General features: G+C 46.2%; 2 protein-coding genes across 2 annotated transcripts in view; one reads left to right on the forward strand and one right to left on the reverse strand.

Moving 5' to 3' along the window:
- Window positions 1-23427, reverse strand: part of LOC138979382 (uncharacterized) — a 118433-nt gene that overhangs the window by 35663 nt on the left and 59343 nt on the right. The window lies entirely within an intron of this gene.
- On the forward strand, window positions 1835-5537 carry LOC138980647 (uncharacterized). Its single transcript, XM_070353555.1, has 6 exons — window positions 1835-1939; window positions 2003-2089; window positions 2613-2834; window positions 3152-3208; window positions 3829-4032; window positions 4572-5537. The coding sequence occupies exons 1-6, from the start codon at window positions 1835-1837 to the stop codon at window positions 4929-4931; spliced, it is 1035 nt and encodes a 344-aa protein (XP_070209656.1). The 3' UTR covers window positions 4932-5537.

Genomic DNA, 23427 nt, shown 5'->3' on the forward strand with positions numbered 1-23427 from the left:
TTACAAACACCGGAAGTTGGGCTATAAGAATTGACAGATTTTGCTGCAGGGTCCAGGGAACCTACACCGTCCAGCAAGTTGCTTCGTCACTGTGGTCAAAGGACAAGGTAAGAAGTCTGGTAACAAAAAAACAAAAAAAAGAAAAAACATAAGAAAAAAGACAAAACACTATATACTCTTCAAGCTTGAAAATAACTCAAATAATACGTATCTTCCTCGTTTATAAACCTGCCTTCAAGGAATAATAAAGTGCAGTTTTGAGTTAAAAAAAATCTCAGTGGCCTTGCTGTTTTTCAGATTGAGAAAGTTCTTAGCGACACCACAGAGTGACCCCACTCAGACCAGCCCGGGGTGTGTAGATATAACGTGGTCCTTTTCCAGTCTAGCCCTCGTGTAACCCTCGGGTCAAGCAGGGATTATACAGAGGTGACCAAAGTGGTCTGGACACGGCAAAAGTTCAGCGGCATATTAGCAGTGATCGACACAACAAATAGGGACAAAGAGAACCAATCAATACACACAGAAAAAGCGGTAATCAATGACTGCACTGTGATCATAACAAAGATAAAAAACAGAATGTGAGAATCGATTAAAAACAAAAAGGCTAAACATCATTATCAGTAAGTAGTCAACTTCAAGAGAAAATGAAAACCAACACCAAAATATAAGCGGTAATCAATACATACCAATCAGTATTGAAATGAAAGACGGGAAAGGAAAATCGATAGTCAGAAAAGAATAGAAAATGGTAATCAGTAGGTACTCAAGTTGAAAAGAAAATGAAAAATCAATATCCAGAAATAACGGCCATAAATCTTAACGACATCCGATACTTTCCCCCATAGGGTAACAGGTTCAAACCAATCTGTTTATAGTCCCCTGTAGCAGGGCTACTCTCTGAAGAAATCGTACCCCGAATCAGCCAGTCATGTACCATTGATACAGTGTGCACAGCCTACATTCTGAGGAAATCCAGCAGACGTTACAGTAATGAAAATGTAAGTGGTTTTTTTTTAGCTCCATGATGCTTTCGTCTTTGCCCTGTCCTCCATTATTCATTCGTTCCCTTTGTTCTTTCATTCGCCTTTTCCTCCAATGCTGTGTATCTCTCAAACTAACGCCGCTTTTCCCCCTTGATTTAAATGGTGCTACCCCATGGATCTGAAATTTATAAAACCTTGCATTTTTTTTCAGGTGTTCAAGCCGAAATGGCATCTTGAAACATCGTGAAGCTGATGAGAAGCAGTTTCATCTTGCTGCACTGTTACGTCTCCATACCTGGACACAGAAGACCAGCGAACACCTCGCCATACCTTCTGCTACACCTCGGTAGCGGCCAGCCTATAATAGCCTAATTCGTCCTTCAACAATCCGCTCATCCAGAACACTCGCTGAGACCTACCCCTTGTGTTGACAGAAGAGAGCAACAACAGCTCAGCTCCCAGACTCTCTGTGTCCCTAATCATCGCAAGGGCCACCAGGGATCCTTAATTACCCCCAGTATCGAGTTGTCCGCGCGAGGAGGGCTCGGACATTGTGAATATCGAAACTCTCTTCTCCCTCACGTCATATATCGACTAAGTGATCCCGAGCCTTACGGAGTAGCTCCCGTATCGAGCATTCCGCGCAGGGAGGTCTCGAACGTCGTCAGCGCTCAAAAATTCTTCTCCCTCACATCAAAAGATCCCATATCGAGCAATCCGCGCGAGAAAAACTCCGGAATCGTGATCACCAAAACTCTCTTCACCCTCACGTCCTAGATCTACTCGGGGTCTCTGAGCCTTATGGTGTAGCTCTCATATTGAGCATTCCGCGCGAGGAAGGCTCTAACACCATGGCCTTCAACAACGCCCCAGGGTCGCCCCCAATAGACGAGGACATCTCTCGTACCGTGGAGAATATCCTCAAGGCCGCTATCGCCATCAACGACAACGACAAGGTCCTCAAAGCACAGCAGCAACAACTACAGCAACAACAGCGACAACAGCTGCTGCCCACAGAGGTGTACAGTCGTCTTGTGGACTCGCTGTCGGTGGCGATGCAGGTGGAGCGGAACGGATGGAAATATAAGCTGCAGTCCACGTTACACGTCAGTGATTCTGATTTCTCTGAGTAATATCAGTGTACACTGCAAGCAGTGTGGACGGTAGAGAATGGGCTGGGGTTGGAAGAGGGAGAGAGAGAAGAGGGGTCGGGGAGAGATAGAGAAAGCGATAGGAACAGATATACACAGAGAGAGGGGGAGAGAGCGAGAGACAGACAGAGAGAGCGAGCGAGAGAAAAAGAGAGAGCGTGAGAGAGAGAGATAGACAGGCAGAGACAGAGGAAGAGAGGAAGGGAGAGTAGAGAGAGGGCGGAGAGAAAATGTGTGTGTGTGTGTGTGTGTGTGTGTGTGTGTGTGTGTGTGTGTGTGTGTGTGTGTGTGTGTGTGTGTGTGTGAATGAGTGTGTTTGAGTATATGTGTATTCTGTAGTCCGGAATTCAACCGTCATTTACATCGAGAACAGACAGGCCTGCGGGAGCTATACGACAAATGTTTATCTAGGACTCTACAATCATCACAGTCCCACCACTGACATCATTGTTAAAATACGACTTTCTGTCATTTACAGGAGATCGACAGACAGCACAGGGCGTCCATCACGGTGCAGGCCAGCCTACAGGAGCTGGTGGACACTCTGTGTATCGTGCCCCTGTTGCACAGCCCGCACAGCGACGGCCGCCAGTCGTCAGACCTCATCTCCGGCCTGCAGAACTACATCCAGGACCTGCAGGACGCCGTTACCAGGGCAACCAGAGACAGCAACATAGAGTCCAAGCTCAAAAAGATGCAGGTATGTCGCCGCCACAGTTGACAGCCGGCTGTACAGCTCATTTTCAAGTGCAGCCAGCTATTCTTGTCCATGCATTAAATGCAGAGTTCGGTGGGATATAGAAACACTCAAATACCCAGTATGTTTCCCCCGAAAGCGGGGTATGACTGTCTGAATGGCGGGGTAACAACGACATGACTTGCCAGTAGTTAAAGTATGGGAAGGAGTCGTGATTGTGAGGTGGAAAATGAATATAATTCCTCGCTTTCTCAACACATGTACGTCAAAGCATGGTCTTGTGGGAAAAGGGACTAAACACTTTTATGGCATGTTTTCAGGACTCGGAAGAAAAGTCCAAGGAAAACCAACTGGAGTCCAAACTGAAGGAAATGCAGGTGAGCGTGTGTGGGAAGAGAGTGACGGGTGGAGAGGGCAACGTTAGACGAGTAAATTGCATCTCGAAAAAGAGGCGTGGGGATGGGAGGTTGAGAGGGCAGGGAAATGAAGGGGGCGGTCAGAGTCCAAAGGAGCGTATGATGTCGAACATTGCTACACCGATACTTTGCAACTCCAGTTGAGTCAAAATAACAACTTTTTTTTTCAAACTGAACTGCAATCAGTAGAGATAGAATACATAGCTCGGAGTCACTTCATGTAACCTTTTAGCCGCCACTCCTTTTGAAACTTGACAAAAATGCTAATTTGTTCTCATCTACTCAGTGTGGCTGATTTCTCGTGCGACATTTTGCTACCCGTCTCTCACACTTTGCTCAGATAAAGTCATCTTTGCCTTGAAAAGTCTAATATAAATTTAGATTGTAATTTGTGTTATAACATAAAGTGTGCAGAAGAATGCTCCCCGCCTTTTAAAAATGAATTCTTAAACAAACAAGCAGATATGAAACCACAGGCGAAAAAGAAAAGTTTAATACAGCCTGCGTGCATTTGAGGTCCTTTAATGATCCCAAATATATAGTCCGAATTATCCAAACATGTCACGTGACTGCTCCTACAGGTGAGCCTGGTTGCCGTGGAGAAGGAGAAGGGTGATCACGTGGCCACCATCAAGGAGAAGACGAAGGAGATCACGTGGCTGCAGAAGGAGCTGAACGCCATCAAGAACCAGCTCCACAAGCTGCGCAGGATCGTCCTCAACTACAACGAGTCGCACTCCACCAAGTTCCACCTGGATGACGTGGAGCTACCTAAAGATGGCGAGGTAAGGAAAAGGTCAAGGGTAAAGCGTAGAGGTAGAGCCATAACCATGTTTTGGTCGGGGGGGGGGGGGGGGGGGGCGAACTGTGACAGAGGTCAACTACAACGAGTCCCACTCCACCAAGTTCCACCTGGATGACGTGGAGCTACCTAAAGATGGCGAGGTAAGGAAAGGGTCAAAGGTAAAGGGTAGAGGTAGAGCCATAACCATGTTTTGGTCGTGGAGGAGCGAGATGCTAAGGTCTCAACTACAAAACGAGTCGCATTTCACAAAGTTCCATATCAACGACGTCCAGATTCCTAAAGATGGCGAGGTAACTCAGCTGTATACTGATTTGCTTCTACTTGAATCTTAGATTTCATATCAAACGCTAACAGATGACCTGAATCAAATGGGAAAAAAAGGCAATTAAATAACTTTGGTAACTTGGCTACAACCAGTCTTGGTATGGCTGTTAGTTAAAAAACATTTAGTCCATAGCAAACCTTGGAGGACAGCTGACAGTAGTGTTGAAAATAAGTGTGAACTCGGTCTTTCCCCAGCTGACGGGTGGCCATAGAGGGGCGATGATCTCCAGGGAGCGGACCTACGTGGAGGGCGACCAGCTGGAGTACTTCGCCACGCCGGGCGAGGAGATCGCGCTGTGGAAGCTGCGCGCCAAGCAGAACGTGCCGGACAGTCGTCGTGGCAACGTCAGGACGGGTATCGCGCAGTGTCTCCGCTGTCAGCAGCTCTTCAAATCCAACGAGAACAACGCCATGGCGTGCCGGTACCACAAGAAGGGAAGAGAGATCAGGGAGCAGTACGACAACTCCGGCAGGCTGTCCAAGGTCATGTACAAGTGGGCGTGCTGCAAGCGGAATTTGGACGTGGCGGGGTGTACTTATGGCTATCATATCTGACCACAGTTTGTGTGTGGTGACGTAGAAACTACAAACAGTATAATTATTAAACATTGAATCGATAACCCCACACTGTCCAAGGTCATGTGCAAGTGGGCGAGCTGTAAGCAGAATTTGACGTGGCGAGATGTACTAGTACGCATGGTTATCATATTTGACCGCTGTTTGTGTGTGTGACATTATAATTGCAAAGAACGATCCATTTTAAAAATGGTGCATGCGATGTTTTTGCAAAACACCAGCAAACTTAGAAAAGTAGACGTAGGGTCGTTATCCGTTTGATAACACCATAGTTAGACTAGTGATGTCACAACGAAGGGAAGTTTGATAGAAGGAGATTGTGGGAGATTCTGTTGAAGACATCCTGAACTTCTGTGCAAGTGAATCTGCTGCTCCTCAACTATTCTCCTACAAAGGAACGACAAAATGTACAGGTGCCAGGCAAAGCTTGGCATTCTTTAAACGATGTCGAACTCGAACTCGAACTCGAAAACTTTATTACCGAGGGATGATAGCATTAGGTCCATATGGTCCTTTCTTACAGCTTGTCCCTACTATAATACACACATGAAACGAAGAACAAGTATGAAGAATAAAAAAAAGAAATCAAATTGTAGCCAAGTGCTGTGCCCCGTCTCTTTGTGTGTATTATCTCCTGCCCGACCCAGTTGCCTCCCCTGTCTATAGCTATTCCCTGTGTGTGTGTGTGCTAGTCACATTGGGTTTACATTTAAATAATGCCCTTTGTGCTAAGAAATCCCTAACTTGAAATGATGAGATGCAGCAGCGTAACCTCTAACCATCAGTGCCTAAGGAGTGACTAAATAATACCTGGTTGTCTTTGTGCATTGTACTTTATTGTGTGTTTACTATCGTAGGGTAGACCCCGACCGGATGCATTTCTAATCTCTTATCTCAGATTTAGGTGGTCGTTATGTAATGTGTCGCCAGGCTGTCTGGGCATCGTTGGACGGCGGTTTGTCAAGTGGGTGTCATTTCTTTTGACAGGGTACAATCATTGAAGATGTCAGGTAGCCTGAAGGTTCTTGTCTCTTACCCCCCCCCCTCTTCTTTGTAACTGGTTGTAATCTAATGAGTTTTATCCGGTGTGCACGGCTGACAGGCCCCTTCTTCCCCCTTCAGCTAGTGTAACTACTCGTAATATTTCCGGTGCTTGACACCCGACCGACACGGCTTCATGCCTCGGTAACGATCCCTTCCATTGGGCAGGCATCTTAAGACGACGCCCCCCGTTGTCTGACACCGGGTATCTTTCCTATTGGCTATTGGGAATCGGAGTTGACCAGCCTTTAAAAGGGAGAGCATTAGGCTATATCAGCAGACGCGTTTAGTGAGACCGATCATCGATGTGAGCTGTGTGCTGCTCATATGTTGTTGTCGTGAAAGTGTCGGACCTCTGCCCAAATTTATCGCGACTTGTGAATTCGTGCCCTTGTGTTTCGCGACTATCGTCAGCAGCAGTTTTGTGTTTAGGTTCCAAGTGTGCTCACTGAGGAGAATCTGTAAGTAACTAAATGCTTTATTCACTCCTTATGCTGTATTCATTCCTTATGCTGTATTCTTTCCTTATGCTCTATTCTTATGTTTCATTTGATGCTATGATGTTTGCATATATGTACATTTTGACGCTGATTTGGTCCCGGGCGATGTCCGACCGGTCTCGCGTCAGAGTTGATGACGCCATTTTGATCTAGCGGAGAGATGTGTATTCTAGATCAGTTTCTAATTACTTTCATGATTTGGCGCTGAAATTGAGCGTTAATAACTTCTAATATCTGATGACCAGTTATTCTAAAGTTGTTTTAGAGTCTTGTAAATTAAAGACTCGTAAGAATCAAGTAAGGCAGACTCGTTCTCATACGTTTCGTTTTCGCTGAGAAAAAGCCTGTCTCGCAATATTTTATGTCGAGAAGACCCATGTGTATCGTTGCGATCTCTTTCTCATTTTCATCACATATTATTTCTGGAGATCAGTAGAGTCTGAGTAGTAGTCGGTTAAAAGCCAAAGTTAAGCCCCCAGTGCCATTGGCCCGTAAAGCTACCTATTTACGATTTAGGCGCAGAAACCCCTACAATTGATGAACGGGAATTATGGTTGACACATATATTTTGGGTAGTGAACTCGATGAAAAGCTTGTCCCACTATGTTTAAGTCGAGTAGACCTATGTTAGATCTCCTTTTTACAAGGACAGTTTTATAAAAGTGAAGTCCGGTAAGGTAAGTCGAACCTTTCTCAGATTTCGGTTTTCGATGAGAAGGGATTTGACTACTTTGCTGGACGGAATTCCGCTTCGTAGTTTGTTGAGGAACAAAGAAGTTCTCAGTTTTCGCTTCGCTGAGGATCGCTCTTTGTTTCCAGTACTGTAACTGTAACTTTGTAGGCGAAGTGTACAACAACATGACATGCTTTATGACGTTTAGTGATGCGTTACTTTTCATGTGTTTGATCATGTTGCTGCATTTCAAGCCGTATGTCGTTGACGGTTAATTGGCTGATGTAAGATTGTAGTGTCCGCCATTTTGACCGGCGTCCCCCGTGTAATGATGTCAGAGCGCCCCCATTCCCCTAGGTCCGCCCCTGATACACATTACATGGCTTACCTTCCCTGTCTTTTGTCTGGCTTTGTGTGAGCCAGTCATGTTATGTATTCTGTCCTGTGTCACTCTACTGGTTCTACTCTGTTTGTCACATGCATTTTCATACTCTGATATTTTGCTAGTCTTCATTTGTATTACCCTTTTACCTGTACATAATCTTATGAGTTTTGATTATCATTCCTTTGAATTCAGGCATGAGAATGATAGAGCTCTTCTGAGTTAAGATCTCAGACAATAGGAAGATATTGTCTACAGGATGCACAATTTCAACTATTAATTCCCATGTTGCACTTTAAAGGCGCTTGCCTACAGAAGAACTTTGCGACTGATAAAAACCTAACATTTTGTGCAGTTGCATAGGTGCATAGCTGACTTTTAATCTAAAGCGATATGATTTAATCGCGTTTCCCTGTAAAGTAATAGACTGTTGTCTAACGCTTCATTTTGAAGCATGAGAGCTTGCGCTTACCCCATGCCTGAGTTATCTTTCTTATTCTTGTCGTTATTATTCAACTCGATGATTTGTCTTCATGGCGATGAACACGCTTAATAATAAGAATTATTTTGCAGTTGCGGTTCATGCAGTTGGTTAATTTATGTAGAGCATTTTCCTATGCAAGGCTTAGGCCTAAGGGAAGATGTTGGTTACTTCCCTTGACATTAGCTGTTGTGGAGTTGTTTAACTCACTGTGGATTCTCTTTCAGAGAATGCTGTGTCTGCAGGATTTTGGCTGTATTGTTACTTGTCTATATTTGTCATGATTATTTTGACAAATGATACATTCATTGGTTTATGCTTTGTATTATGTCATGTGTGACTTAGAAGGCATGTTGTTTATAATTGTATTTTCTTTTCTTTTTAGTGCCTTCTTCCTTACACTGCTTTCTGGTTGCTACCAGAATAAGAATAATCCTTTTTTCACTGCTTTCTGGTTACTACCAGAATAATTACCTTTTTAAATATTTCTGGTTGCTACCAGAATAACCTTGCCTTTTAATTTCACTCAATTCTGGTTCACACCAGAAATTATAGTTGCTACAGAATAATCACCTTTTAATTACACTAAATACATATTTTGTTTCTGATTCTGGTACTGGTAGATATCAGAATTCATAATTGGTACTTCTGGTTAGATGTAAGCATTGCTATTTCTTGTATTAGAGTTCTGTTTATTGTTTCTATTTTATAACTTATAGCATTGTTTCTGGTTGCTACCAGATTTAGCTAAACTGTTTTGGAACATTTCTGAGTTAGATAAGCTACCTGAGTGGTTAATTTTAGTTACAATTCCTTCAATAAAAGATAAGTTAAAGCAACCTCTGTCTTCGGTGTCTTATTTTGTATGCTCCTCTGCCTGTGCTATATATCCTTGTCCTTCCACCCGACATTCCCACATCTGGCGCTGCGAGCAGGATTAGAGGAGCATAGGCACCAGTAATTTTAAAATCTTAATAATACCAGAAAGCAGTGTAAAGGTAGACAACAAGATGGCTGACCAAGCTGCCCGCGACGCTGCGCGACAACGCTGGAGCTGGAGGACTTCGCCAGGGAAGCGCGGCGCATCATCCACCACTACGCCTTGGAGAACCTGGGAGGAGAGTCCGCCGAGTGGATGATCCAGTCCCTCGAAGGTGCCGCCCGGAGGGAGGTCACCAGTCGTCCGCCTGCTGACACCGCGACGGCGGATCTGGTCCTCGCTGCCCTGCAGGAGAGCTTTGGGGACCACCGGACCAAGTCGGCGATGCTGTCCACCTTCCACAGTCGGCGGCAGGGTAACAATGAGGGGGTCCTCAATTTTGCCCAGACCCTCCATGCCCTGCAGGCGCGGCTCAACAACCTTGCAGTCGACACAGTGACAGATGAGGCACTCCGCGACAGATTCGTGGATGGGCTGCAGCCTCCAGCACTCAGGCGGGACATCCGTCGTTTCATCCGGGAGAGGGAGGCCGCGGATGCAGGCTTCGCCGCCGTCCGCGCAGAGGCTCTGCGTTGGATGAGGGAGGACGCCGACTGCGACGTCCGCTCGGAGCAGGTGACTGCTACACCAGCCCGGAACTTAGAGGTCGACGAGCTCCGTCACCAAGTAGCTGAGCTGGTGAAGCAGACGGCCGCACTCCGGACGGAGCTGAACCAGCGCCCCGCCTATCCAGAGCCCTCCCAGAACCACCCTTCCCACTTCTCCCTCAACCACCCCTCCCACCAACAGCCCGCGTCCCGACCCCGCTGCTGGCTGTGCGGCAAGTACGGCCATCTTCAGGCCCGCTGCCCGCTGAAACGGCAGATCCTGAACGCCCAGTCCCACCCTGACTCCCATGTCCCCTCCCACCAGCAGCGACAGGGAAACTAATTGCCCCCGTTGTCCATAACCAGACAACGGGGGGCGAGGGTTTCCTGCAGGGACTTACTGGGAAGTGTCCCACGACAGAAGTAAGCCTGCAGGGAAAGACTGTTGCTGCCCTTATCGACACTGGGAGCGAGGTGTCGACCATCACTGAGGAGTGGCTGACAGCTAATCTTCGCAACACGTCCATTTGCAGCTGTGATTTCCTCACCCTCAGAGCTGCGAATGGACTGGAGATTCCATACGCCGGCGTGGCCTTGGTGGAGGTCACCATCTTTGGCGACAGCTTCAAGAACGTTCCATTCCTAGTGGTGAAGAATTCCCCTGACCCTGGCACCAGAAGCAAGAAGAGGGAAGTGCCTGCGCTCATTGGGATGAACATTCTTCAACGATTGGCACCTGCCGTGGCTGCTTCATCCTTGCCGGCTAGTCTGCAGGTAGCTGTCCAGGAAGCCAGGCTCCAACAACGGCACACAGGAGGTCTGGCTAAGGTTGCTGGACCAACATTGATCCCAGCAGGCTCGGTAGCTACGGTGCGGATCACTGGACCACAGCAGTCAAGTCTACTGATTGCGTCCCCACTGTCTACGCCCCTCCCTGGTGGTTTGCTGCTGGTCCCCACTCTTGTCAGTCAAGGCTCAGCCAGGTTTGTGAGAGTAGCCAACCTCTCTGCTGTGGACTGCACCCTTAGACAAAGGACAGCTGTAGCGGTTTTGGAGAGGATTGAGACAGTGGAGAGCGATGAGGGATTCAAGTTTGACGTGTCGTCGCAGAGCATCACGGTTAGCACGCAGGAGACCACGACTTCCCCTTCACCGCCCCCAGTCCCCACTCCCAACTTTGACGGCACCAGGAGACAGAGGGAGAAACTTCAGGAACTGCTGAACAAGTTTGCGCACGGGTTTGTGCAGAGCGAGACTGACCTGGGATACGCTGACAGGGTGACCCATCGCATCCCCACCACTGACGATGCCCCTGTCGCCCAGCCATACCGCAGCATCCCACCTTGCCACCTACAGGAGGTGAAAGATCACCTTAAGGGCTTGTTGGCTCAGAACGTGATCCAAGAGAGCTACAGCCCTTATGCAGCTCCTGTAGTGCTGGTGAGGAAGAAGGATAGCAGTCTCCGGCTCTGTGTGGACTACAGACGTCTCAACGCAAAGACAGTTCCTGATGCTTATCCGCTTCCCCGCATCCAGGAATCACTCGACTCGCTGGTCGGTGCCCAGTACTTCTCCACTCTGGATCTGGCGAGTGGGTACCACCAGATTGCCATGGAACCCCGAGACCAGCACAAGACGGCCTTCTGCACTCCGTTCGGCCTCTTTGAGTACACTAGGATGCCCATGGGTCTTATCTCCGCTCCAGCCACCTTCCAGAGACTGATGCAGGCAACCATGTCTGACTTTCAGTTCCAGTTTCTGTTGGTGTACCTGGACGACCTACTAGTGTACTCGAAGACATTCGACGAGCACCTGCAGCACCTTGAGCGCCTCCTCCAGCGTATCACCGAGACGGGCCTTAAGCTGAAGCCAGAGAAGTGCCAGTTTCTGCGAAGAGAGGTAGTCTACTTGGGGCACACCATTTCAGCGGACGGTATTAGCTGCGAAGCCGGGAAGATTGAGGCTGTTCAGAACTGGCCACTGCCCAAGACCACCACAGACCTGCGCAGCTTCCTTGGTTTTGCCAGCTACTACCGACGCTTCATCAGTGGATTCTCCAAGCTGGCCGGACCACTGCACGACCTCGTGACAGAAGGCAGCAAAGGAAGCAAGAAGAAGAAGGCAGCCATCCACCACCTGTGGACAGAACGACACCAGACAGCCTTTGAGTCCCTGAAGTCGGCCCTGACAACAGCTCCCGTCTTGGGCTACGCCGACTATGAGAAGCCGTTCATCCTGGAAACTGATGCCAGTCATGATGGACTCAGTGCTATCCTCTCCCAAGTCCAAGATGGGAAGCAACGCGTCATTGCCTACGCCAGCAGGAGACTCAAGCCCACTGAGAAGAACTGTGCTAACTACAGCAGCTTCAAGCTGGAGCTGCTTGCTCTCAAGTGGGCCGCATGCGACAAGTTCCGCCACTACCTTCTTGGCGCTGAGTTTGAGGTCATAACTGACAACAACCCCCTCACCTACCTGAAGACGGCAAAACTTGGGGCACTGGAGCAACGCTGGGCCTCTCAACTGGCCCAGTTCAACTTCACATTGCGCTACCGCCCCGGGAAGATTAACCCTGCTGATGCCCTGTCCCGCCTACCCCCTGATTCCCTCCCTGACCAGTCCTCTACCCCTGTCCCCCCAGAGTTGGCCACAGAGCAAGAGATGTGGTGCGAGAGGGCTGCTCTCGATCCAGTGCCAGAGGTGCATGGACAGCCACCACTGCCCCTTGATGTCAGCTTCAAGGCAGCAGAGCCAACCACGGACACCCTTCCCCATCACTCCCCCGAGGACCTCAGGCGATTGCAGGACGAGGACGCCACCATCGGCCCAGTCCTCAGGTCTTGGCCTGAGAAACCCCATGATGTCAGAGACCCCCCGCTGCGGACGCTCCTTCAGCAGCGCAACAAGCTGTTTATGGAGAAAGGGGTCCTCTACCGTCGAGTGGCAGACTCCAAAGGCGGCCACTTCGAGCAGCTGGTGCTGCCAAGCTCCCTGCGACCAGACGTTCTGGTTGCCCTGCATGACAACATGGGCCACCAAGGCTACGATCGGACCATGGAACTCCTCAGACAGCGCGTCTACTGGCCTGGGATGTTCAGCGACGTCAAGGGCTACGTCACAAACTGCCAACGCTGCGTCCTAGGCCGGAAGCCCTTTCTCCACACCACGTCTGGCCACCTCCTCGCCAGTCGCCCCCTTGAAGTGGTGGCGATGGACTTCACCAAGCTGGAGACTGCCACAGACGGCAGGGAGAACGTCCTAGTGATCACGGACGTGTTCACCAAATTCTCCCTCGCGGTTCCAACACGCAACCAAGAGGCAGGAACCGTTGCTAAGGTGCTGGTCCAGGAGTGGTTTCAGCGATATGGTGTTCCAGAGAGGCTCCACAGCGACCAAGGCAGAGACTTTGAGGGCAAGGTAGTCCAGGCCCTCTGTGAGATGTATGGTATTAACAAGTCCAGGACAACACCATATCACCCGCGAGGAAACGGACAGTGTGAGCGCTTCAACAGAACTCTTCACGACCTTCTGCGCACACTGTCTGTTGAAAAGAAGGGACGATGGCCGATACACCTGCCTGAGCTGCTCCAGGCCTACAACTCGACGCCGCACGCCTCCACTGGTTTCTCCCCCCACTTCCTGCTCTTTGGACAGGAGCCCCGTCTGCCCATCGACCATCTCCTTGGCCGTGCTGGAGAAGCAACTGCTGGAGCCACTGACTGGGTTCGGCAGCACCGCTTGCGACTCCAGGAAGCCCATGCACGCGCCAAACAGCACTTGAAGAAGTCAGCAGAAGAGAGGCGCCAGCAGACAGACAAGAAAGCAGCAGATCACCCCCTTTATGTAGGTGACTACACCTACATCAAGAACCGGACCCTGGGCAGGAGCAAGATCCAGGACCAGTGGCGGTCTGAGCTGTATGTGGTAACAGCTCGACCCTACCCAGGTTCCCAGGTGTATGTCGTACGTCCTGTCGCTGGGGGTGGTGAGAAGACCCTCAGCCGAGACGACATCATGCCTGCTGCTGTCCCCATCGCACCCCCTACGACACCTCTTTCCCCACCTGCCCCTGTCCCAGCTACCCCAACATTCCCTGACCGGGGCACTGTCTGCCTGGCACGCCCAGTCTTTCCCCCACCCCTCCAGCCTCCTCCGGTGCAGCCAGCAGCCCCTGCACCAGTTCCTCAGCCCCAGGCACCTCCAGTCCCAGCCCCAGCGCTTCGTGTTCCAGAGGTAGCACGTGTCCCAGCCCAGCCTCTGGCTAGAGACCCAGAACCTCTGGTCCCTCCTCCAGCTGCTGTGCTTGCACCTCGCCGCTCACAGCGCATCAGACAAAGATTGCTTTCCTACTGAGCAGTGATGTGCTAAAACCTGATTTATTTTGAACAGTCGGACTTGTGTAAGTGTGCCGCTGTCATAACCCTGCCATGAGCCTATTGTGAACAGTCAGGAAAACAATGTGCTGCTGTCATGTGGGCCATGTGCCATTCGTGAGACAGAGACTCGCCATATTAATTTGAACAGTCGGACTTGTGTAAGTGTGCCGCTGTCATAACCCTGCCATGAGCCTATTGTGAACAGTCAGGAAAACAATGTGCTGCTGTCATGTGGGCCATGTGCCATTCGTGAGACAGAGACTCGCCATATTAATTTAGATATTAAGTGTGCCGCTGTCATAACCCCGCCATGCGTCTATTGTGAACAGTCAGGAAAACAATGTGCTGCTGTCATGTGGGCCATGTGCCATTCGTGAGACAGAGACTCGCCACCTAGATTAGCCTTAACATCTGTGAGACAGACTCACAACAACATTTTCTCTCATTTACTGTGAGACAAGGACTCGCTAATTCCTGGATCATCAGTGAGATAAAAGACTCACACACATTGATACTGATTCACTTCAACCTATCACTTTGTTTAGTTTGTGAAATTCATATTTTGCATTGTCTTAAAATGTTTTATGGTTTTGCATTTTACTTTTGCTTCGGTTCCCTCTTTGAGCACTTAGTATTAACATCTGTGTTTGTTTGTATGTATCAGGTTGTTGCTGTCACACCAGGGTGCTGGTGGTTTCAGGCCGTTATGTTCTCCGGCGTTGTTAAGGATATTTCAGGATTAGCAGTGGTCAGCGGCATCCATGATCCTGACGACAAGCTTTATGGTGTTTCAGGTTCTCTTGGCTTAATAGCGGGTTCCTGATTGCCTTTTCTGCAATGCATCTTGTTGTCTTGTGTCATATCCCTGAGTTGGGCGTGCCTTCACTAATATGTTGGCAAGGGAGGTTGTGTTTTCTGTATTATTGTTGTTTGAGTTGTTAGATGTCACCTTGGATGATCTGTTTAAGTCAGCTCCAGGTTGTATCTTAGGCTCCTGTTGTACTTGCTCCCTGCGAGGGCGCAGGTTGGTATAGAGCTGGGGGGGATGTAGCCAAGTGCTGTGCCCCGTCTCTTTGTGTGTATTATCTCCTGCCCGACCCAGTTGCCTCCCCTGTCTATAGCTATTCCCTGTGTGTGTGTGTGCTAGTCACATTGGGTTTACATTTAAATAATGCCCTTTGTGCTAAGAAATCCCTAACTTGAAATGATGAGATGCAGCAGCGTAACCTCTAACCATCAGTGCCTAAGGAGTGACTAAATAATACCTGGTTGTCTTTGTGCATTGTACTTTATTGTGTGTTTACTATCGTAGGGTAGACCCCGACCGGATGCATTTCTAATCTCTTATCTCAGATTTAGGTGGTCGTTATGTAATGTGTCGCCAGGCTGTCTGGGCATCGTTGGACGGCGGTTTGTCAAGTGGGTGTCATTTCTTTTGACAGGGTACAATCATTGAAGATGTCAGGTAGCCTGAAGGTTCTTGTCTCTTACCCCCCCCCTCTTCTTTGTAACTGGTTGTAATCTAATGAGTTTTATCCGGTGTGCACGGCTGACAGGCCCCTTCTTCCCCCTTCAGCTAGTGTAACTACTCGTAATATTTCCGGTGCTTGACACCCGACCGACACGGCTTCATGCCTCGGTAACGATCCCTTCCATTGGGCAGGCATCTTAAGACGACGCCCCCCGTTGTCTGACACCGGGTATCTTTCCTATTGGCTATTGGGAATCGGAGTTGACCAGCCTTTAAAAGGGAGAGCATTAGGCTATATCAGCAGACGCGTTTAGTGAGACCGATCATCGATGTGAGCTGTGTGCTGCTCATATGTTGTTGTCGTGAAAGTGTCGGACCTCTGCCCAAATTTATCGCGACTTGTGAATTCGTGCCCTTGTGTTTCGCGACTATCGTCAGCAGCAGTTTTGTGTTTAGGTTCCAAGTGTGCTCACTGAGGAGAATCTGTAAGTAACTAAATGCTTTATTCACTCCTTATGCTGTATTCATTCCTTATGCTGTATTCTTTCCTTATGCTCTATTCTTATGTTTCATTTGATGCTATGATGTTTGCATATATGTACATTTTGACGCTGATTTGGTCCCGGGCGATGTCCGACCGGTCTCGCGTCAGAGTTGATGACGCCATTTTGATCTAGCGGAGAGATGTGTATTCTAGATCAGTTTCTAATTACTTTCATGATTTGGCGCTGAAATTGAGCGTTAATAACTTCTAATATCTGATGACCAGTTATTCTAAAGTTGTTTTAGAGTCTTGTAAATTAAAGACTCGTAAGAATCAAGTAAGGCAGACTCGTTCTCATACGTTTCGTTTTCGCTGAGAAAAAGCCTGTCTCGCAATATTTTATGTCGAGAAGACCCATGTGTATCGTTGCGATCTCTTTCTCATTTTCATCACATATTATTTCTGGAGATCAGTAGAGTCTGAGTAGTAGTCGGTTAAAAGCCAAAGTTAAGCCCCCAGTGCCATTGGCCCGTAAAGCTACCTATTTACGATTTAGGCGCAGAAACCCCTACAATTGATGAACGGGAATTATGGTTGACACATATATTTTGGGTAGTGAACTCGATGAAAAGCTTGTCCCACTATGTTTAAGTCGAGTAGACCTATGTTAGATCTCCTTGTTTACAAGGACAGTTTTATAAAAGTGAAGTCCGGTAAGGTAAGTCGAACCTTTCTCAGATTTCGGTTTTCGATGAGAAGGGATTTGACTACTTTGCTGGACGGAATTCCGCTTCGTAGTTTGTTGAGGAACAAAGAAGTTCTCAGTTTTCGCTTCGCTGAGGATCGCTCTTTGTTTCCAGTACTGTAACTGTAACTTTGTAGGCGAAGTGTACAACAACATGACATGCTTTATGACGTTTAGTGATGCGTTACTTTTCATGTGTTTGATCATGTTGCTGCATTTCAAGCCGTATGTCGTTGACGGTTAATTGGCTGATGTAAGATTGTAGTGTCCGCCATTTTGACCGGCGTCCCCCGTGTAATGATGTCAGAGCGCCCCCATTCCCCTAGGTCCGCCCCTGATACACATTACATGGCTTACCTTCCCTGTCTTTTGTCTGGCTTTGTGTGAGCCAGTCATGTTATGTATTCTGTCCTGTGTCACTCTACTGGTTCTACTCTGTTTGTCACATGCATTTTCATACTCTGATATTTTGCTAGTCTTCATTTGTATTACCCTTTTACCTGTACATAATCTTATGAGTTTTGATTATCATTCCTTTGAATTCAGGCATGAGAATGATAGAGCTCTTCTGAGTTAAGATCTCAGACAATAGGAAGATATTGTCTACAGGATGCACAATTTCAACTATTAATTCCCATGTTGCACTTTAAAGGCGCTTGCCTACAGAAGAACTTTGCGACTGATAAAAACCTAACATTTTGTGCAGTTGCATAGGTGCATAGCTGACTTTTAATCTAAAGCGATATGATTTAATCGCGTTTCCCTGTAAAGTAATAGACTGTTGTCTAACGCTTCATTTTGAAGCATGAGAGCTTGCGCTTACCCCATGCCTGAGTTATCTTTCTTATTCTTGTCGTTATTATTCAACTCGATGATTTGTCTTCATGGCGATGAACACGCTTAATAATAAGAATTATTTTGCAGTTGCGGTTCATGCAGTTGGTTAATTTATGTAGAGCATTTTCCTATGCAAGGCTTAGGCCTAAGGGAAGATGTTGGTTACTTCCCTTGACATTAGCTGTTGTGGAGTTGTTTAACTCACTGTGGATTCTCTTTCAGAGAATGCTGTGTCTGCAGGATTTTGGCTGTATTGTTACTTGTCTATATTTGTCATGATTATTTTGACAAATGATACATTCATTGATTTATGCTTTGTATTATGTCATGTGTGACTTAGAAGGCATGTTGTTTATACTTGTATTTTCTTTTCTTTTTAGTGCCTTCTTCTTTACACTGCTTTCTGGTTGCTACCAGAATAAGAATAATCCTTTTTTCACTCATTTCTGGTTACTACCAGAATAATTACTTTTTAAATATTTCTGGTTGCTACCAGAATAACCTTGCCTTTTAATTACACTCATTTCTGGTTCACACCAGAAATTATAGTTGCTACAGAATAATCACCTTTTAATTACACTAAATACATATTTTGTTTCTGATTCTGGTACTGGTAGATATCAGAATTCATAATTGGTACTTCTGGTTAGATGTAAGCATTGCTATTTCTTGTATTAGAGTTCTGTTTATTGTTTCTATTTTATAACTTATAGCATTGTTTCTGGTTGCTACCAGATTTAGCTAAACTGTTTTGGAATATTTATGATTTAGATAAGCTAACTGAGGGGTTATTTTTAGTTACAATTCCTTCAATAAAAGATAAGTTAAAGCAACCTCTGTCTTTGGTGTCTTATTTTGTATGCTCCTCTGCCTGTGCTATATATCCTTGTCCTTCCACCCGACATTCCCACAAAATAAAACACAATCATGTAGGGAAAAGTATAACAAACATTAGTGTCCTTGTGGAAGCATATTATACATTTTCTCTTTTACGCACCCTCACACAAAACTCGCACAAATTGTACACCGACTTAGTCGTTAGAGAGGTGCTCTCGGAGCTGTCTTTTAAAAGAAGATGATGACAGACATGACCTAATATTTACAGGTAGTGAACTCCAAAGGAACGCACCAGAATAAGAACAAGAGGCGAAGCCTTCAAGGCTCCCGTAAGAAATCAACAAACAGTAACATAACACAAACTCACTCACTCCGTAACAAACACACACATACACAAACACACACACACACACACACACACAAACACACACACACACACACACACACACACGCACACACACACACACAGTTAAAACTAACGCATCATATCAACTCCATGTATAATTTTCAAAAGAAGGCAAACAGATAAAATGACTAGGGTAATAGGTTAGGTACCTGCCATGTGGGCACTTTTTTCACTGCTGTCCTCAGTCCTATACTTTTCATCAAGACTTGTCACCATGCCGAGTAGATCTAAATTCGGAAGTCTTCATGTGGCTGAGGCATATATCTGACATAGCGTCGATCTTGTTGTAGGTTAACCTCCTTTCTGAAACAAATGGCAAAATGCGATTAGTTATGATGACTACAACCTACACAAATATAAACAGTGTTTTGAAACAGAATAGTCAGGTTATACAAGCCACTTTACCTATGCAGCATGGTAACCCTACAATATGCGAAACATGTCGACTGCAGCAGCCTGGTTCTTAAAATAATTCTGACGGTCAACACAGCCAGAAATGCCAACAAAGACAAGAAAGCTGTGGCAAGGTAAGCTTACCAAACGTTACATAGCGAATCATATGATAGTGCGTAAACAGCAAACAGTAGATCTACAATCAAAGAGAGGATCGAGTCTGGAATGAAACGCGATACAGATCTAGCATTCAAAAACTGTCTTTCACGTCCAAGGAAGTTGTTGCAAAGTACTTAAGACTTACTAAATTGTACAGACAAAACCATGACAGTGCATGTTTTGAATCTGAGGAAAAAATCGTGATCATTTTGACTTTGAGAACAGATTCATTCCGTTTCCTTATATCTGCATGTTCAAGTAAATGGTGGACAGTTTTTTTTCGGGCAGAGTAAACTTAACTTGAGACTCTACTGCAAGTCTTGAAATTCACATAAATCGAACCACGAGCAAAGACATCCAAACATTACAGGCACTTTAGATCAACTCATTTCACTAGAGGTGACTGCCTAGCACTGTGTTTGACATCCGTGTCTGCTGAAATAAAAAGAAATTAAAACAAAACGGATTAACAGTAGGTGACACGTTATCAGAGTGGGAGACACTAGATCTGTCTCTGAACTTACCGGGATACGGCTGCAAGATCGACACTGACTGCCGCGCTTTCGACAGCTCTTCCTCGCGTGGACATTGGAAACACGCTGTGCAGATCAAATTGTAGGAAATCTCCCTTTGGTATCTTCTTTATTTACTTTTCTGGAGCTTAGAAACCGAACAACATGAAATCGTCTTCCCCGGCGAATCGGCGAGGTGAGAACTGGACCACAATCCTTCGCGCGACCCCTGACCTGATCTTGACACCTGACCTGCCGTCTACATGCCAAACACGACACAAATCAGTCAACTGCTTGTACCCCTTCAAAAAACCCCACCACCCGTTTTCTTTGGATACACGCTTTAACTACACACATGCCGACACAATGTTGATCATTGCTTCAATAATTTGAAGATGGTGCTTGAAAATTAACCACGTGAAATGAGTATTTCGGTGTTTAGCCAAAAATGTTAAAGTTTCTACCACAGACATACACACATACATACGCACGCACGCACAGACAGACAAAGTTTACCATCGCATAGGCTACACTTACGTGAGCCAAAAATTAGTTTTAAACAAATCGATGCGGGGCCTTGGCAAGGCAAGGTTATTTCGAGTGTTTGAATAATATGACGGAGATGATTTGAAGAGTTGTATAAGATATGTTGGGGCGTCCTTATAGACGACTTTATACTATGGAAGCATAATCAATATAGGGTTTTATGTGGGCATTGTAAAATAGTTTTCTTGTGTCTAGATTAATAATGCTTTGTAACTTTGACAAAAGAAACAGGTTTTTAGCATTTTTTTTCTCAGATTCCATTGATGTGTCTGTTATTTGAGATTATTATCAACAGTAAGTCCCAGTAAACGGTGCTCAGATACTTGCTCAATGGAGTGCTCATTTAGGGACAGACTCAGAGTCATTTCTGAAAGTTGATGTTTTTGGCGAGTGCTGATTATCATAGACTTTGTTTTATCTGGATTAATAAGCATACGATTTGCAGAACACCACTCCGAAACATCGTTTAGGCTCTGTTGCAATTTGTCTTGAATTTGTGCAAGGCTTTTCCCTGTTGCATGTCAGGTAGTATCATCTGCTAACATATGACACTCAACAGATTCAGACTGTAGGTACAGGGGCAAATCATTTATATACATGCAAAATAATACAGGTCCCAAAACAGACCCCTGTGGCACTCCACATTTCACAGTGCCCTGAGAAGGGTACGTATCGTGCCTGAAGGCCCGGGTAGCTCAGGAAAACAAAGCGGCTTAACTGTGCAATGTTCTCTTTTGCAAGTGGTCCATGATAGTTGGTAAGGGTTGCTTCCCTTGTTCAACAACTTTCACAATGTACACTCAAACACGAATCGAAGGGCAAGGTTGTCAGCTATCAACCAACGTGAATCATACTGAAACATACCACCACACTTCACTGGTTGGCATCTATGTTGAAGAAGAAATTGTTGAAATTAAATGTTTTCTTTGTTCCAGTTTCTCTCGAAGTTCCCATTAGCATCAAAATGGAACGTTCGTTGTGCTCATCCCCCAGCCAGTTACGTCATTTGGAACAAGAGCAGACATTGAATAAAGCCATAGTACTATAGTATCTCCTGTTTTAAATCTTTCTAGTTTGAAGAAGTATACGTTTAGGATAAGGTGTGCTGGGTACTGAAGAGAAAGATGTTATGTCTGTAAGAATAATTCTCTGCCCTTGAAAATCTCGGGTTTCCAGTAACGAGTTGTCTCCCTTTTTCCACGACGTTTTACTTCACTCTTTAACGGTAACAGCAACTTGTATTTTATTGTCCATTAAACAGATACCTTACAATTAAACATGTTCTTCGATAAATCTAAACCTTTCAACCATTTAAAACATACGTATTACAGTAAAACAAACATTCACATTAACAACTGGTGGTTTGCGAGTCCAGATCGAGATGTCTTAAAAAACCACTATTATAAAATCATAGACATTATTTCAGACGGATGACAAGTTTAACCGAATGGTTGCTTGCTTGGTTCCTCGCCTATCTACATACAGTATTTGTCAAATGGTTGCTTGCTTGGTTACTCGCCTATCTACATATAGTATTTGTCAAATGGTTGCTTGCTTGGTCCTCGCCTATCTACATATAGTATTTGTCAAATGGTTGCTTGCTTGGTCCTCGCCTATCTACATATAGTATTTGTCAAATGGTTGCTTGCTTGGTCCTCGCCTATCTACATATAGTATTTGTCAAATGGTTGCTTGCTTGGTCCTCGCCTATTTACATACAGTCAAATGCTCGAGGTTCCTTCATTTCTGAGTTGACTTTGATAATATATCTGAAATATGTCACTCGGAAGTTTGCGTCGCCAGAACGTAAAGAAATTATTGATAATCTCATCCAAGAACAAACGCGGAGAAAAAACAAAAATGAAATATAATTCTACTCGCCCCTCCCCAAGCCTGATGATCATACAACGGTTCATTTTACGCCACTCTGTAAAAACACTGGTGACTTTCGTTTTACCCAAAGCTCCACCCACCCGAACCCGTTTACGCGATCGCTCTCTCCAACTGTCTTAGCGGTATTACTCCGATACGCAAGTCAGTCCCGATCAAAATCTCGCAAGTGTTCACGGCTTGTTCTCTTACACGCATACGCTTTCCATCGTAACATGATCTTAAGGCGTGAACTAATTGTCGGTAGTTGCAGTGTGAGGCCTATTAATCCTATTGCTTTCTTGTGAAGTGCTTACGTGTAGGTCTTATGCTTGGCGGTGATATCATGGTGCCGCTCTAGGGGTCATTAATGACATGTGTATTTATAGCCCTCAGGAAATTCCTATCCGATATGACCTCTTGTGTGTGTGTGTGTGTGTGTGTGTGTGTGTGTGTGTGTGTGTGTGTGTGGGTGTGTCCCGGTGTGTGTGTGTGTGTGTGTGTGTGTGTGTGTGTGTCTCGGTGTGTGTGTGTGTCTCGGTGTGTGTGTGTGTGTGTGTGTGTGTGTGTGTGTGTGCGTGCGTGCGTGCGTGCGTGCGTGCGTGCACTCGTTCGTTTCCATTAGTCGGTTTTGTATTATGCGGGTGTCTTCCTCTGTGCGTCAGACCGTCATTGGGAAACACGTCAGACCGTCATTGGGAAACACGTCAGACCGTCATTGGGAAACACGTCAGACCGTCATTGGGAAACACGTCAGACCGTCATTGGGAAACACGTCAGACCGTCATTGGGAAACACGTCAGACCGTCATTGGGAAACACGTCAGACCGTCATTGGGAAACACGTCAGACCGTCATTGGGAAACACGTCAGACCGTCATTGGGTCAGATGTGATGGTACTCTGTATTCAGCCCCACTGGACATATTATGCGTGAAAAAGAGGGCTTTTCTCCACAAGATATTTTGGCACAACCGTTCCCAAACACTGATGCCTGAAATCAGTATTGAGTTAAGACTCATATGATTGTTTATTTTTTGTTTTCCCCAAGCTAATACGGGGTAAAGAAAGTGTTTCCTAAGGAAAGCATGTCACGGTGTTTAGGAGACGAGACAATTGTGGACATTGTGTTGTCGATGTTATTTGTTTAATTTTACTCTTGTTTCATTTATTTTGTTACGAAAGGTTTATTGCCTGTTACGGTTCTCATTGTGTTGCAGTCACATTCGTAAAGACAT

This window comes from Littorina saxatilis, linkage group LG11 (assembly GCF_037325665.1).
Source record: "Littorina saxatilis isolate snail1 linkage group LG11, US_GU_Lsax_2.0, whole genome shotgun sequence".
Taxonomy (NCBI): Eukaryota; Metazoa; Mollusca; class Gastropoda; order Littorinimorpha; family Littorinidae; genus Littorina; species Littorina saxatilis.

What these genes read in the sequence shown, in the direction of transcription:
- LOC138980647 (XM_070353555.1), top strand. Translation starts at nt 1,835, where the DNA reads ATGGCCTTCAACAACGCCCCAGGGTCGCCCCCAATAGACGAGGACATC. An exon ending in CCAAACTGAAGGAAATGCAG is followed by an intron (nt 3,209 to 3,828) that starts GTGAGCGTGTGT and finishes CTGCTCCTACAG; the next exon opens with GTGAGCCTGGTTGCCGTGGA. An exon ending in AGCTACCTAAAGATGGCGAG is followed by an intron (nt 4,033 to 4,571) that starts GTAAGGAAAAGG and finishes GTCTTTCCCCAG; the next exon opens with CTGACGGGTGGCCATAGAGG.